This window comes from Enhydra lutris, unplaced genomic scaffold (assembly GCF_002288905.1).
Source record: "Enhydra lutris kenyoni isolate GAN:26980312 unplaced genomic scaffold, ASM228890v2 scaffoldscaffold90, whole genome shotgun sequence".
Classification (NCBI taxonomy): domain Eukaryota; kingdom Metazoa; phylum Chordata; class Mammalia; order Carnivora; family Mustelidae; genus Enhydra; species Enhydra lutris.
In genome coordinates this window covers 5745565-5758461 of record NW_019154174.1, presented here as the reverse complement: position 1 = coordinate 5758461, position 12897 = coordinate 5745565, and the positions used below count along the sequence as shown (strand labels likewise).

Below are 12897 nucleotides of genomic sequence, written 5' to 3'. Positions count from 1 at the left end.
ATGCGTTCGGCGCGGCCCAGCCCGGCCGGCCGGGGGCGGCGCCCCGAGCCCGGGCCCCGCGCGGCCCGCGCCCCCGGCCCCCGCTGAGCCCCGGGGGCCCCGCCGTGGCCGAGGCCATGTTCCCCGTGTTCCCTTGCACGCTGCTGGCCCCCCCCTTCCCCGTGCTGGGCCTGGACTCCCGGGGGGTGGGCGGCCTCATGAACTCCTTCCCGCCACCTCAGGGTCACGCCCAGAACCCCCTGCAGGTCGGGGCTGAGCTCCAGTCCCGCTTCTTTGCCTCCCAGGGCTGCGCCCAGAGTCCATTCCAGGTGAGTAGGGGCCGGCCGTGGCGGGCCGCGCCGGGAGGGCGCCGACCCGCGGCCGCGGCCCACACGGCGCCTTGTCTTCGCAGGCCGCGCCGGCGCCCCCACCCACGCCCCAGCCCCCGGCGGCCGAGCCCCTCCAGGTGGACTTGCTCCCGGTTCTCGCCGCCGCCCAGGAGTCCGCCGCCGCCGCGGCCGCCGCCGCTGCTGCTGCTGCCGCCGCCGCCGTCGCTGCTGCGCCCCCGGCCCCGGCCGCCGCCTCCACAGTGGACACAGCGGCTCTAAAGCAGCCGCCGGCGCCCCCGCCGCCGCCCCCGCCGGTGTCGGCGCCCGCGGCCGAGGCCGCGCCTCCTGTTTCTGCCGCCACCATCGCCGCAGCCGCGGCCACCGCCGTCGTAGCCCCAACCTCGACGGTCGCCGTGGCCCCGGTCGCCTCTGCCTTGGAGAAGAAGACAAAGAGCAAGGGGCCCTACATCTGCGCCCTGTGCGCCAAGGAGTTCAAGAACGGCTACAATCTCCGGAGGCACGAGGCCATCCACACGGGAGCCAAGGCCGGCCGGGTCCCCTCGGGTGCTATGAAGATGCCCACCATGGTGCCCCTGAGCCTCCTGAGCGTGCCCCAGCTGAGCGGCGCTGGCGGGGGAGGGGGAGAAGCGGGTGCGGGCGGCGGAGCGGCCGCCGTGGCCGCGGGCGGCGTGGTCACCACCACCGCCTCGGGCAAGCGCATTCGGAAGAACCACGCCTGCGAGATGTGCGGCAAGGCCTTCCGCGACGTCTACCACCTGAACCGACACAAGCTGTCGCACTCGGACGAGAAGCCCTACCAGTGCCCGGTGTGCCAGCAGCGCTTCAAGCGCAAGGACCGCATGAGCTACCACGTGCGCTCACATGACGGCGCTGTGCACAAGCCCTACAACTGCTCCCACTGTGGCAAGAGCTTCTCCCGGTGTGCACGGGGCCGCGGCCGCCCACTGGGCGGGTGGGGAGGGCGGGCGGACGGCGCTGGAGGTGGCCTGGCCTCGGCTGGCGGGGCGGGAGGCGGTTTCTGAGGCCGGGGACCGGGAGCCACTCCCCGGGAGGAGGGAGGGAAGCCTCGCCCGGTTACCAGGGAGCAGGGGGTGGTACTTAGCCGAGGAGGTGGGTCCTCCGGGTGTGAGAAGGCTCCGCGTGGGCGGAGGGCCGGCCCGCCCCGCGGCAGGGGGAGGGATTTCCTGCCGCCCGGGGGCTCCGAAGCCTGGGGCTTGGGCGAGGATGCGGGCATCTCGGGGAAGGCCGGGTGTGCTGAGAAGTAAGATCGGGGAGCGCGTCCCCACCCCAGGGCCCTAACCCCGACCCCAACGTATTCCCAGGCCGGATCACCTCAACAGTCACGTCAGACAAGTGCACTCAACAGAACGGCCCTTCAAGTGCGAGGTAGGAAGTCCGCCGCCTCCTCCTGTCCCGGTTTTCATGATTTTGATCCTCCTGGTAGCTGTCTGAGTTCAGCCTCTCAGACCCCCTTTTTCTCTCTCTCCTTTTTGCTTTTTCACTCCCATTTTCCCATCCCTTCTTCAAGACCTTGTCATCTCACTCCCATTTCCTACAGATCAAAGACCCCCGAGGTTCTGATTCCTTTAATCTCTTGCTCCCCTCTCCCTGCTCCCTGAAGCTTTAACTCTCCTGACACCCCCCCACGGCCCTCCCCCCTCCCCAGAAATGTGAGGCAGCTTTTGCTACGAAGGACCGACTGCGGGCGCACACAGTACGACATGAGGAGAAGGTGCCGTGTCACGTGTGTGGCAAGATGCTGAGCTCGGCTTATATTTCGGACCACATGAAGGTGCACAGCCAGGGCCCTCACCATGTCTGTGAGCTCTGCAACAAAGGTACATGCTGAGGGACGCTGGGAGGGCCGGGAACAAAGGGTGGGGACCAAGCCAGAGGCCCTTCCACATATGAGGCTTCCAGGTGCTGTAGCCCAGGGCTCATGGCATCTAGAGCCCTTTAGGAAGCAAGTGGAGCAACAGCGGGTTGACTGAGCCTCGTTAAGTTCTAAGAGGTCTGGACTGGAGACTCAGAGCTGCCAGAAAGAATCAGCTTCTGGGGGTGGCTTGCTCTGGGGAAGGGGCTGCTTTGGGGAAGGAGCGGTCCAGAGAGCCAGTTCCCAAGGGTTGGAAGGCAGGGTTTTGAGCGGCCCGGTGCCGTGCGCTCCTGCTCTGGAGCAGGCGGAGTCCCACCACAGGGGCTTAACAGGCCTGCTGGGGCCATGCCCCAGCAGCAGAGGAAGCTGCTTTAAACAGCTTCACTGATTCACCAAGTAATGAGTAACGGGGCTGAGACTGACTGGGGCCCTGGAGGGAGGGGACACAGCCGTCTCTGCTGAGGGTCAACTCTTTCAGGTGGCTAGAAATCAGTGTCCTGTCACCCGGGGAGAGGTTCCCCTAGCCACGGAGAATAGGTTCTGTGACACCACGCACCCAGGCCCCAAGCTGAGGGAGGGGCTGTGCCCCACCAGCCCCACCAGCCCCAACAGAGTAGTTGGCCCCAGGTTCCCAAGGATGCGGTGGGAGGAGGACAGGGCTATCTGAGGAGGGCGTCCCCAGCCTTAGGAGAACAGCCCCGTCTCTGGGGTCTCCGCCTGGCTGACCCCCCATCCCCCCATCCCAATCCACCCCCCCAATAGGCTTCACCACAGCAGCATACCTGCGCATCCACGCGGTGAAGGACCACGGGCTCCAGGCCCCGCGGGCTGACCGCATCCTGTGCAAGCTGTGCAGCGTGCACTGCAAGACCCCTGCCCAGCTGGCCGGCCACATGCAGACCCATCTGGGGGGGGCCGCCCCCCCTGTCCCGGGAGACGCCCCCCAGCCACAGCCCACCTGCTGAGGGGGACCCCCCGCACCCACCAGGCAAGGCGTGGGGCATGGCTGGGGGGGGTGGGATGGGGTGTGTGGGACGAGGGGGCTCAAAGGGCCCAGTAGGGGATCTCAGGCAGGCCAGGGATGCCCACAAACCACTGGAGCTAGGGAAACTTCTGGGGACAGGGAGGGCCCTTCAGGAGAACTGGGAAAGCCTCCGGGGACCAGACAGGAAGTGAGCAACGGCTGTGTCCCAGGGGAGGGAGTCTGGGAACCAGTCTGGGGTGAGGGGACGAGGCTCTTGCCTATAGGATTGCGCTGTGATCTCCTGGCATTTGTGCCCACGCAGGTACCGGTGAGGTCTGTCCTATGGCGGCAGCGGCGGCGGCGGCAGCAGCAGCGGCGGCAGCAGTGGCAGCCCCCCCCACAGCTGTGGGCTCCCTCTCGGGGGCTGAGGGGGTGCCTGTGAGCTCTCAGCCACTTCCCTCCCAGCCCTGGTGAGCTCCAAGTTAGTGGTCGGGAGAGTGGAAAGTGGAGGAAAGTCCCTTGGTACCGTCTCCTCTTCCCCCCTCTCTTCCTGCCAACTCCTCACTACTTCCCCACCAACCAAGGAGCCTCCAGAAGGAAAGGAGGAAGAGGTGTTTCTTAGGGGAATTCGCTAGGTTTTAACGATTTGTTTCTCCTGCTCCTGTCTTCTCCCTGTCAGACCTGACCCCACACACACCTGTCCCCTCGGTTGTGTTGAAGCCCCCTGGACAGTGGGCAGGGGTGGCAGAGGACAGGAGCGGCCACTGCTCTCACCCCTTCTCCTCTCTAACCCCCTGCCCTGCCCTTACAGGGATCTGTGAGCCTTCTCCTTGATGGTCCTTGCTCTCCTTCCATCCCCTGCCCATACTGTCCGCTGCCCCTCCCTGGGGAGTTGGTGCTTTTTTTTTTTTCTTTCTCCTCTTAATTTTTTTTCCAGGGGGAGGGAGGAGAGGAAGGAGGGGAATCAAAGATTCTGTCCCAGAGAGGGGAAAAGGTGAGATTGGAGAAGGGGCAGAAGCAGGGAAGGCAACGGTAGTACCTTCATGAGGTGGGGTTGTTTGGGGTCAGGCCCTAAACATTGTCCTACTTGAGAATCTGTCAGGGGAAAACAAGTCAAGGGGAGCAAGAGAAGGAGCCACTAGGGCCAGAGGCAGGACAAGAGATGGAATTCTAGGGTGCCAGGGTAAATGGGGGGATCCAGGGACTAGAGGTGCTTCCTGGGGGTGGGGGGAATGCAGTCACAGTATCTCCCCCGTCCCTCTTCCACCCCAGCTCCAGCCCTGGCCTTTTCTTTTCATCCCTCTCCCCCACGACAGAAGCTGTGGCCCTGGCCATGTCATCGTGTTCCTGTGTCCCCTGCATGTTCCCCACCCTTCACCCCCCTCCTTTTGCGCGGACCCCATTACAATAAATTTTAAATAAAAACCTGTCTCTGATTTTGGAGTGGATGGATTGTTCTCACCAAGGCCCCTGTCCCCACCCCCCAAGGCATTTCTTCTGGGCCTGGTGTCCGCTTTCGGGTCCCAGCCTTGCTCTGGCCTGTGTGGCTCCCCGGCTCTGGCTCCTCCCTCACCAGCGGCTGCAGCCCAGATTCAGGGTGGGGCCGAAGCTCCAGTGGCTGGAGAGCAGGTTCCAGGACTCCCGGGGCTCCCGGGAATACCCTATTCTGGCAGGCCCAGAATAGCCACTGGAGGGTTGAAGAGGCCTGGGTTAAAAACCCCAACAGGAGACAAATGCTGCTCTTCTCCGCTCACACCCATTGCCTGCGGCTCACACCTCTGCCCAGTACCTGCAAGCCCTTAAGGCCCTGGGGGCTGACAGTGGGCGAGTGAGCTGCAGAAAGGGTGGGGACGTCAGCCCTAGTACCGGGAGCGGAGGGTGCCGAGAAAAACTGCGCTTCTCCCCTCGACTGTTCCCTCCACTCTTGGTGTGGTCCATTGAGCGCTTCCGGGCCCGGGCCCAGCCCCCTCTTGTTCCTGACGGCCTCTGCAGCCTCTGCCCTGGAATTCCCTTTTGAGTCCTGCTCCAGGGACCCGAGAGCCTTCCAGCACCCATTTCTGCTGCTGCTTCCTGGAGGGGAGAGGGGCTTTCTGTACTGCAGGCTCCCTTTTCTTCCAGCCCCACCCTGCTCCTGAGCAGCCTCCCCAAGTTTTGCCTCATTTCCCTTCCCCTCTCTCTGCTTGTAGGGGTCCCGCCCGTCTCACAGGTCCTGTCTCCTCGTAGACCCCTCTCCGTTGCCCCCAGCCCCCTGCCTCTGCCAGGAACCCCGGTGACCGTTGGCGGGAGGGGCCCGGGGCTTAGGAAGGGGGCACCCCCAAGAAGCGCGCGTGGGAAGGGGCAGGGAGGGGGCGCGAGTGGTTACCCGGCCGGTTGCCCGGGTAACGCGGGGCCTGGCACGCGTGGCTCCCTTGGGCTGGCCGGGAGGGGCGGGAGGCGAGCGAGGGGCGGGGGCGGTGCGTGGCGGCAGCAGAGCGTAGGGGAGGGGACCTGAGAGGAGCGAGAGGAGGGGACGAGCAGAGGGGAGGGGAGACCCGCCGCCTCCCTCCTTCGCTCGCTGACTCGCTCCCTCCCGGGCTGCGGCTGCTGCAACGGGGCGGCGGTAGCAGCAGCAGCGGGAGCAGTCTGGAGGCCGGCGTCGAGGTGAGACGGGGATGGACAGAGGCTGCGGGTAGGAGTGCGCGGACAGACGGCGGACGCCGGGAGGGCTGCACCGGAATGCGGGCGCCTGGCGGACTGACTGGTGGTGCTGGGCGCGCCACGCCAATGGGAGGAGGAGGCGCCGGTCTCCCGGGGGCGAGGGAATCCCTGCGAGAGGAGCTGAGAAGGGGCTCAGAGGGACAAGCCCAGGTGCCCCAGGGAGGGGCGGGGGCGCTGCGCCCCAGACGCGCAGTGAGAATACTGCACCGGCGGGGCGCCCGGGGAGGAAGGGAGGACGCAGAGGGAGTGGAACGTGAGTATCGGTCCTCTGCCCAGTGTGCCTGTCTGCCTGTCGGAGTGTGCGAGCGTCTGCACAGCTTGTTGATTTCGGGGTGCTGGGGCATCTGCTGGGATCTCAGAGTCTGGATCTTGTCGGGCGGGCCCAGGGAGAGAGCTTGGGAGGGTCCTGTTTACAAAATGGTTAATCTTCCCAGGGCTCTCCGAGCAGAAGACTTTGAGCAGGGCACTCCTCCCCAGGGATGTCCCACCCCAAGGCAAAGGAAACCCCAACTTTTCTTCCTCTCCCCAGAGGCAGCCCAACGCTGGCCCTACGACAGGAGCATATCCCTCTCCAACTGCAGTGATGAGAGCCACCGCTTTCCTCCTCACACCAAACCTGTCTCCTCCTTTTTCAGGATTGCTGCTGTCTCTGCTGCTCCAGCCTCTCCATCGAGGTCCTCTCCCCTCTCCCCTCTCAAGATGGCAGCCAACAGTTCTGAGAGCTCGGAGATGAAGGGTATAGAAGAGGGTCCCCAAACCCAAAGAGAAGGGCCTGGCCATTCTGAAGGCGAAACTAGCCCTCTCCAGGCCCCAGCTGGGGTCCCAGATGAGCCAGAGGCCCTGCAGCCAGGCCCAGACATCACCGGGGCCCCTGTGGACTCAGAAGCCAAAGCTGGGCTGGCTCCAGAAACCACAGAGACCCCAGCTGGGGCCCCAGAAACAGCCCAGGCCAAAGACCTCAGCTCGAGCCTAGGAGGGGAGCCAAATGCCAACCCCAGCCCCGAAGAAGCATGCCAAGAGCCAGCACCCAAACCAGAAGGGAATAAAGAGGTCACTGCAGACCAGGGGTCCGATCTGGGGTCCGGAGCCCCACCTGAGCCAGCCTCGGAGCCTGCTCCCCAGTCGGACCCACAGTCAGACCTTCAGCCAGACTGCCAGCCAGGTTCCCAGCCCACCCCCAAGTCAGCTCTTCAGCCAGAGCCCCCTACCCAGGAGGACCCCACCTCTGAGGTCCTGACTGAGAACGTGGGGGAAAAACAGGAGAATGGGGCAGTGGTTCCCCTGCAGGCTGGTGGTGGGGAAGAGGGCCCAGCCCCGCAGCCTCACTCGCCACCCTCAACCAAAACCCACCCAGCCAACGGGGCTCCTCCCCGAGTGCTACAGCAGCTGGTGGAGGAGGACCGACTAGGAAGGGCTCACAGTGGGCATCCCGGATCTCCCCGAGGTAGCCTGAGCCGCCACCCCAGCTCCCAGCTGGCAGGGTCTGGGGTGGAGGGGGGTGAAGGCACCCAGAAACCTCGGGACTACATCATCCTCGCCATCTTGTCCTGCTTCTGCCCCATGTGGCCTGTCAACATAGTGGCCTTCGCTTATGCTGTTATGGTGAGCCCCATGGGACCCTGGCCCAGGTCTGCTGTGGCTCCCAGTTTCCTGCCACCACTGGGAGTGAACCCCAGGAGTAGTAATCTTGCTTTCCCTCTCCTCTCTGCATGGATCTCCCTTCCCAAGTATGGGGTCTTTTCTGGCCTCTCCCTGGGACCTTCCCTTCGGAGCCACCACTGCCCTAGCCCATCAGGTGGGAGGGAGGGCAGGATAGGTTTCACGCAGCCTTGTTGACCTGTGCCCTCCCCTCCTTGCCTCTCCAACCCTCTTTCCCCCCTCGAACCACTGTCCATGGGGCCTGCCTGTCTCCTTGGGACAACTCTTTCACCTGAACCCTGCTGGGCTGCCATCTCCCGACCTGGGCCCACGGTGCCGCACCCCTCATCCTCACGCCAGTCCCGGAACAGCCTGCAGCAGGGGGACGTGGATGGGGCCCAGCGTCTGGGCCGCGTGGCCAAGCTCTTAAGCATCGTGGCGCTGGTAGGGGGGGTCCTCATCATCATCGCCTCCTGCGTCATCAACTTAGGCGGTGAGTGGGGGTCTGGGACAGGCCGGGAGGAATGGAAGGGTTGGCAAGGGCAGCTTTACTAACCCCTGCCCCTGCTCTCTCCTGTCTGTCCTCCCTACTTCTCCTTTGTCTCTCCTTGTCTCTCCCCCCACCGTCTCTGTCTGTCCCTCCCTCTCCTCTCCCACAGTGTATAAGTGAGGGGCTCTGCCCGCATTCCAAGACTTTTCTTCCTGTTGGGAGCTGTCTTGGGCCCATCCTCCCCTGGGGGGAGCCCAATGGATGGCCCAGGCCCGCACCCATAGGGACCAAGAGAGCCTGAGCGGCCTTGTTTACAGCTTCTTTCCTGCTCCTGCATCCTGCCAGGCTCCTGTGCCAACCGTAGGCCTCTCTTCTCCCTGCACTGTTTTCCAACCTCCCTGTACTTCTGCCTGCATCCCCTCCAGCCTATTGGCCTCCCTATCCCTGCACTTCTGGAAACCTCCCTGCACTTCTGGAAATCTCCCTGACCTGAACATCTCCCAGACTCTCTGCTCTCAGCCTTCCTGCATCTCTCCCAGCCTCCCTGCACTCCTCCCAACTTCCCCAATTCCCTGCACCCCAGCCCTGGCGTCCCCCTTTCAACTTTCACTGTCTTGGCATCTTCCCCCATTCCTTTCTTCCTTCTCCCCTTTATCATCTCCCCTTCCCCCTCCACACCCTCTGCCCCCTTCCTCTTCCTGCCTTCTCTCCCCTCAGCATCCTTTCCTCCCCTCAGGATCCTCTCCTCCTCCCTCCCGCCACCGATTTCTCTGCAAAAACTCCAGTACTTATTAGATCAGGCTGGGGGGGGGGGAGCGATGTCAGGGGAGGGCTCCTCAGCCCGGTTCCAACTATTTTCTGCTGGGACCACCCAGGTCCTGACGCACCCAGGGCGCCTCTGGGTCGCAGAGCTGGCAAGCCAGGCCTTGTCTGGGGACTTGTGCGGGGTGTCGCGCACGGTGGCTAGCTCTGTTGTGAGCATGCACCGGGGAGGAGGAAGGGGCGCGGCTGTTGACCCTTTCTGATTAGCCCGAGCCGACCTGCCCCACTTGGGCTTTTAAACCCGCTCAGCGAGTTTCTTAAAGGCGTCGGGGCTGGGGTCATTCACGTGCTTTGTAACGAAAGAACCTCGAGATAGGACCAAAGCTCCCGAATGCAGGGAGCGAGTGAGGGGCGGGGAACTCTATAATTATTTTCCAAGAGGACGAGGGAGGTTTGTTGCACGCGACAGTCCGCTAGGGAGGCGGGGACTGAGCTACGACGCGGCTCGGAGTTGGCGGGTTTTGTTTTCTTAAAAAAAAAAAAAAAAAAAAAAAAAGAGAGAAAGAGGAAAAAAAAAGGCGTGGGGAGGGGAAAAAAAAACTAAAAGTCTTTAAAAAAAAAAAAAGGATACATCAAACAGATTATCCCTTTTTGTATGCCGGATGCTGCATGAGTCTGAAACACAAATAAACGGAGACTGCATGAGACTCGCCTCCTGCCTCAGTTGGTCCTTAACATCTGTCTGCCGCCGGGTCCCGCGGTACTGCCCTCTTTCGGGCAGAATCTATGGGGTGTATGCGCATGCGCTCTCCCGGAGGCCATCTTTACTGTGGGCCGAAGCCAATTGTGCCCGAGCCTACCTGCGCATGTGCATTCTTCCCCACGCTTTCCTTTTTCCAAGTAGCTTCGGCTAGAGCGGGGCCTTCCGCGCCATCTCTGTGCGCTTGCGTACTGTGACCCTGCGCAGCGCGGGAGGTGGGTCTTAGCTCCAGGTGCGTACGGCGGCTGAGGCGGCTGAACTGCGAGGTGCGGGGCGCCCGATCCAGGTGTGGGGAGGGGTAGTGTGAAGGGTAGAGGAGCGGCTCCGCCCCTCTCCGGCCTGGAAAGTGGCTTCCGCTTGTCCCTGGGAGTCTCAGAGGGCCGTAGCTGGATCCGTGGGGCGGGGTCCTTGGAGGGGGCTCAGCGCCACCTCCTGGGAACCGGCGGCCTCGTTGCTGGGACAGCCGTTGGAGCCTGATTGGTTGGAGACAATCCCTGAACTTCTGGGGAACCCAATCCCTTGGGGGAGGGGGACGGGAGACCCCCCCCACCCCAGCTTGTCCTCCTGCATATCCTATCATCGCAGGGCCCCTCCCCTAGTAGCCTATGTCCCTTGTTCGTGGTCATGGAGACATTTCGACCACCATGGCGGTGCCTCTGTCTGAAGAAGGGGAAGTGACCTCTGGCCTCCAAGCTCTGGCCGTGGAGGATACTGGAGGCTCCTCTGCTTCGGCCAATAAAGCCGAGGAAGAGGGGGAAGGAGGCCGGGAGGAGACGGAGCATGAGGGGTCCGGGGCTGAGGAGATGCTGGGAGAAGCCCCCAGCGCTGAAGGGGAGGAGCATGCCAAGGGAGAATCGGAGGACTGGTGCGTGCCCTGCAGCGATGAGGAGGTGGAGCTCCCCTCCGATGGGCAGGCCTGGATGCCTCCGCCCTCAGAAATCCAGCGGCTCTATGAACTTCTGGCTGCCCACGGTACCCTGGAGCTTCAGGCTGAAATTCTGCCCCGCCGGCCACCCACCCCTGAGGCCCAGAGTGAAGAGGAGAGATCCGATGAGGAGCCTGAGGCCAAAGAGGAGGAAGAGGAAAAGTGAGGGCACGCCCTTGCACCCCGTTCCTGGGCTCGCTCCCTTGGTGCCAGAAATAAATTGGGAGGGGAGGTGGAACCCTGGAGCATGGAAAGTGAAGGGATGGAATGGGGAGGGGAGACCCGCAGGCTGGGGTGTTTGGGGAGACCACCCTCACCCTTCAATTTCTGTCCACCTGTCCCAGACCGCACATGCCTACAGAATTTGACTTTGACGATGAGCCAATGACACCGAAGGACTCCCTGATTGACCGGAGACGCACCCCAGGTACAGACATAGGGGAGAGGCAGGGGGAGGTGAAGGACCTCTACTCCCACTGACTAAAAGGTGACTCCCTAAAAGAGGCCTGTGTTTGGTGCTTTGGGTGCTACGCAACTTGTAGCTGTAGGAGAGAGCATTCCCCCAGTGGTGCCATCGTACCAGCGTGGATAGGTACCCTGTCTTCCTTTCCGAGACTTGCACAGGTGACTCCGTCAGGCTTCCCATTTCTTTTATCTTCATCTCCCCTAGAAGTTCAAGTCTTCCTGGTCATTCTTTATTATCTAGATCCTCATTCCCATATTATTGTGTGACCCAACTGCCTTCCTGGAATCTACCCTGGAGCCATTCTTGATTTCTTTTTCTCTCATCCCAACATCCAGCTAGTAGCAAATCCTGTTAGCTCTGCCTCCACATTTCCAAGCTCAGCTGCTGCTCTCCACCTTCAACCCCACACCCTCATCCAAGCCATTATTTCTCTCTCATTTATTCATTCACTTATTTATTTTTTATGGAAGGCATACCTGTGCACCTGATTGGGGGGCGGGGTGGGGAGGCAGAGGGCAGAGACTCTTAAGCATAAGCAGACTCCACTCCCAGCACAGAGCCCAACTTGAGGCTCAATCTCACGACCCCAAGGTCACGACTGGAGCTGAAATCAAAAGTTCAAGCCCACCAACTGAGTCACCTAGGCGCCCCAAGCCATCTCTTTTGCCTGGATATTTGTGGTGGCACCTAACTGGTCTCCCTGCTTCCATTCTCAGCAACCAGAATAATCCTTTCAAAATATAAATCATGATGCTTCTCTGTTTAAAACCCTCCAAAGGATTCCGTTGTTGGGGGAAATAGCATGTCAAGAGAGAATCCAAACACCACTACTTCCCCTGACTGTCCAGGCCCCCAGGGTTTCCACAGACATTTATTTCCATTTAAACTAAGAGATCCAAACCTCTCATCATGGTCTCTAAGTCATTTCTTTAACTATATATTTCCGTCCCGTCCCCCACCTCCGCTATCCCCCAGCTCTTTATATCCTTCTTGGAACAGACCTCCCTATTCCTGCCCCGGGGCCTTTGCACTTGCTTGTCCCCCTGCCTGGATCTCTTTACCCTGGTCTTCACATTACTGGCCCCTTCTCATAGTTCATAGTTCAGATCTTCACTTTCTACCTCATCTGAGGCCCAACCCCAAACCTCAAGGCCTCCATGACAGAGGCCTAGAAATCTGTATGTTTAATGAGCTCCCCAAGTAGTAACATCTAGGCAGGTCTGATGCACAGCGCCTCACTCCAATCCACACTTCTTACCTTCCTTTTCTCCAGGAAGCTCTGCTCGGAGCCAGAAACGGGAGGCCCGCCTGGACAAGGTTCTCTCAGACATGAAGCGACACAAGAAGCTGGAGGAGCAGATCCTTCGTACTGGCAGAGATGTCTTCAGCCTGGACTCCGAGGACCCCAGCCCCACCAGTCCCCCACTCCGGTCCTCAGGGAGCACGCTCTTCCCCCGCCAGCGGAAATACTGAGTGCTGCCGCCGCCTTTAGGGTGCACAGCATTTGCCGTCTAGGGTCCTTCCCTAACCCAGGGCGCTGGGACACTGGGCAAAAGGAGAGAGAGAGAGGAGAGCCTTCCAAGCTCCCAGCACTGCCCCTTGCCAGAAAGAGAACGTGTGTGCCTATTATGTGCTTACTGTTAAACCTCTCTTTGGAGACCTGGACTGAATTTTCTGAATCCAAAATAAAAAAAAACGCTAAGTTATCTTCTCTTCCAGGGTGGGCTGCTGCAGAAGCCCAGACAGGTGCGGAAGGGCGGGATCATAGTCACCCAGATGGGGAAGTTGAAATTAAAGCCACATGGGGCAGAGGCGAACTCAGCACCTGTCCCCCCTCCACCCACTCCCACTCCCCGCCAGTCTCGGGCCTTCTGATCCTTCCCAGTCTCATTTCAGCACTGCCAGCTGGCTTGGAGGCGTGAGCCTCCTGAGGGCTGAGCTGCAGTGCCTTCAGCTGCTGGAGAAGCCGCCCAGCGGAGAAACGCCGAGAACC

At 61.6% G+C, this 12897-nt stretch overlaps 3 protein-coding genes across 8 annotated transcripts in view; all 3 read left to right on the top strand.

Annotated features, from left to right (window-relative positions):
* LOC111162325 (MYC associated zinc finger protein) overlaps positions 1-4602 on the top strand; it is a 5088-nt gene extending 486 nt beyond the window's left edge. Inside the window, exons 2-7 of one of the 6 annotated variants that reach the window (XM_022526683.1) lie at positions 222-308; positions 392-1248; positions 1652-1715; positions 1996-2167; positions 2965-3190; positions 3489-3547. In XM_022526683.1, coding sequence (XP_022382391.1) covers positions 222-308; positions 392-1248; positions 1652-1715; positions 1996-2167; positions 2965-3167 — 1383 coding nt within the window. In that variant the 3' untranslated portion in view covers positions 3168-3190; positions 3489-3547. Of the gene's footprint in view, positions 1-80; positions 309-391; positions 1249-1651; positions 1716-1995; positions 2168-2964; positions 3191-3488 lie in introns of those variants that run through there. The other 5 variants (XM_022526682.1, XM_022526680.1, XM_022526684.1 and 2 more) reach the window with 5 other exon arrangements.
* Positions 4603-5748: 1146 nt separating this feature from the next.
* LOC111162253 (proline rich transmembrane protein 2) lies at positions 5749-9260 on the top strand. Its single transcript, XM_022526533.1, has 4 exons — positions 5749-5806; positions 6499-7465; positions 7862-7994; positions 8161-9260. The coding sequence occupies exons 2-4, from the start codon at positions 6563-6565 to the stop codon at positions 8169-8171; spliced, it is 1047 nt and encodes a 348-aa protein (XP_022382241.1). The 5' UTR covers positions 5749-5806; positions 6499-6562; the 3' UTR covers positions 8172-9260.
* A 697-nt stretch (positions 9261-9957) lies between these two features.
* On the top strand, positions 9958-12610 carry LOC111162254 (PAXIP1 associated glutamate rich protein 1). The gene is made up of 3 exons (XM_022526534.1): positions 9958-10600; positions 10783-10865; positions 12178-12610. The coding sequence occupies exons 1-3, from the start codon at positions 10119-10121 to the stop codon at positions 12375-12377; spliced, it is 765 nt and encodes a 254-aa protein (XP_022382242.1). The 5' UTR covers positions 9958-10118; the 3' UTR covers positions 12378-12610.
* The last annotated feature ends 287 nt before the right edge of the window (positions 12611-12897 follow it).

Coding starts and splice junctions, on each gene's coding strand:
- LOC111162253 (XM_022526533.1), top strand. CDS start 6,563: ATGGCAGCCAACAGTTCTGAGAGCTCGGAGATGAAGGGTATAGAAGAG. Junction 7,466..7,861: donor CCTTCGCTTATGCTGTTATG/GTGAGCCCCATG, acceptor TCCTCACGCCAG/TCCCGGAACAGCCTGCAGCA.
- LOC111162254 (XM_022526534.1), top strand. CDS start 10,119: ATGTCCCTTGTTCGTGGTCATGGAGACATTTCGACCACCATGGCGGTG. Junction 10,601..10,782: donor AAAGAGGAGGAAGAGGAAAA/GTGAGGGCACGC, acceptor CACCTGTCCCAG/ACCGCACATGCCTACAGAAT. Junction 10,866..12,177: donor TGACCGGAGACGCACCCCAG/GTACAGACATAG, acceptor CCTTTTCTCCAG/GAAGCTCTGCTCGGAGCCAG.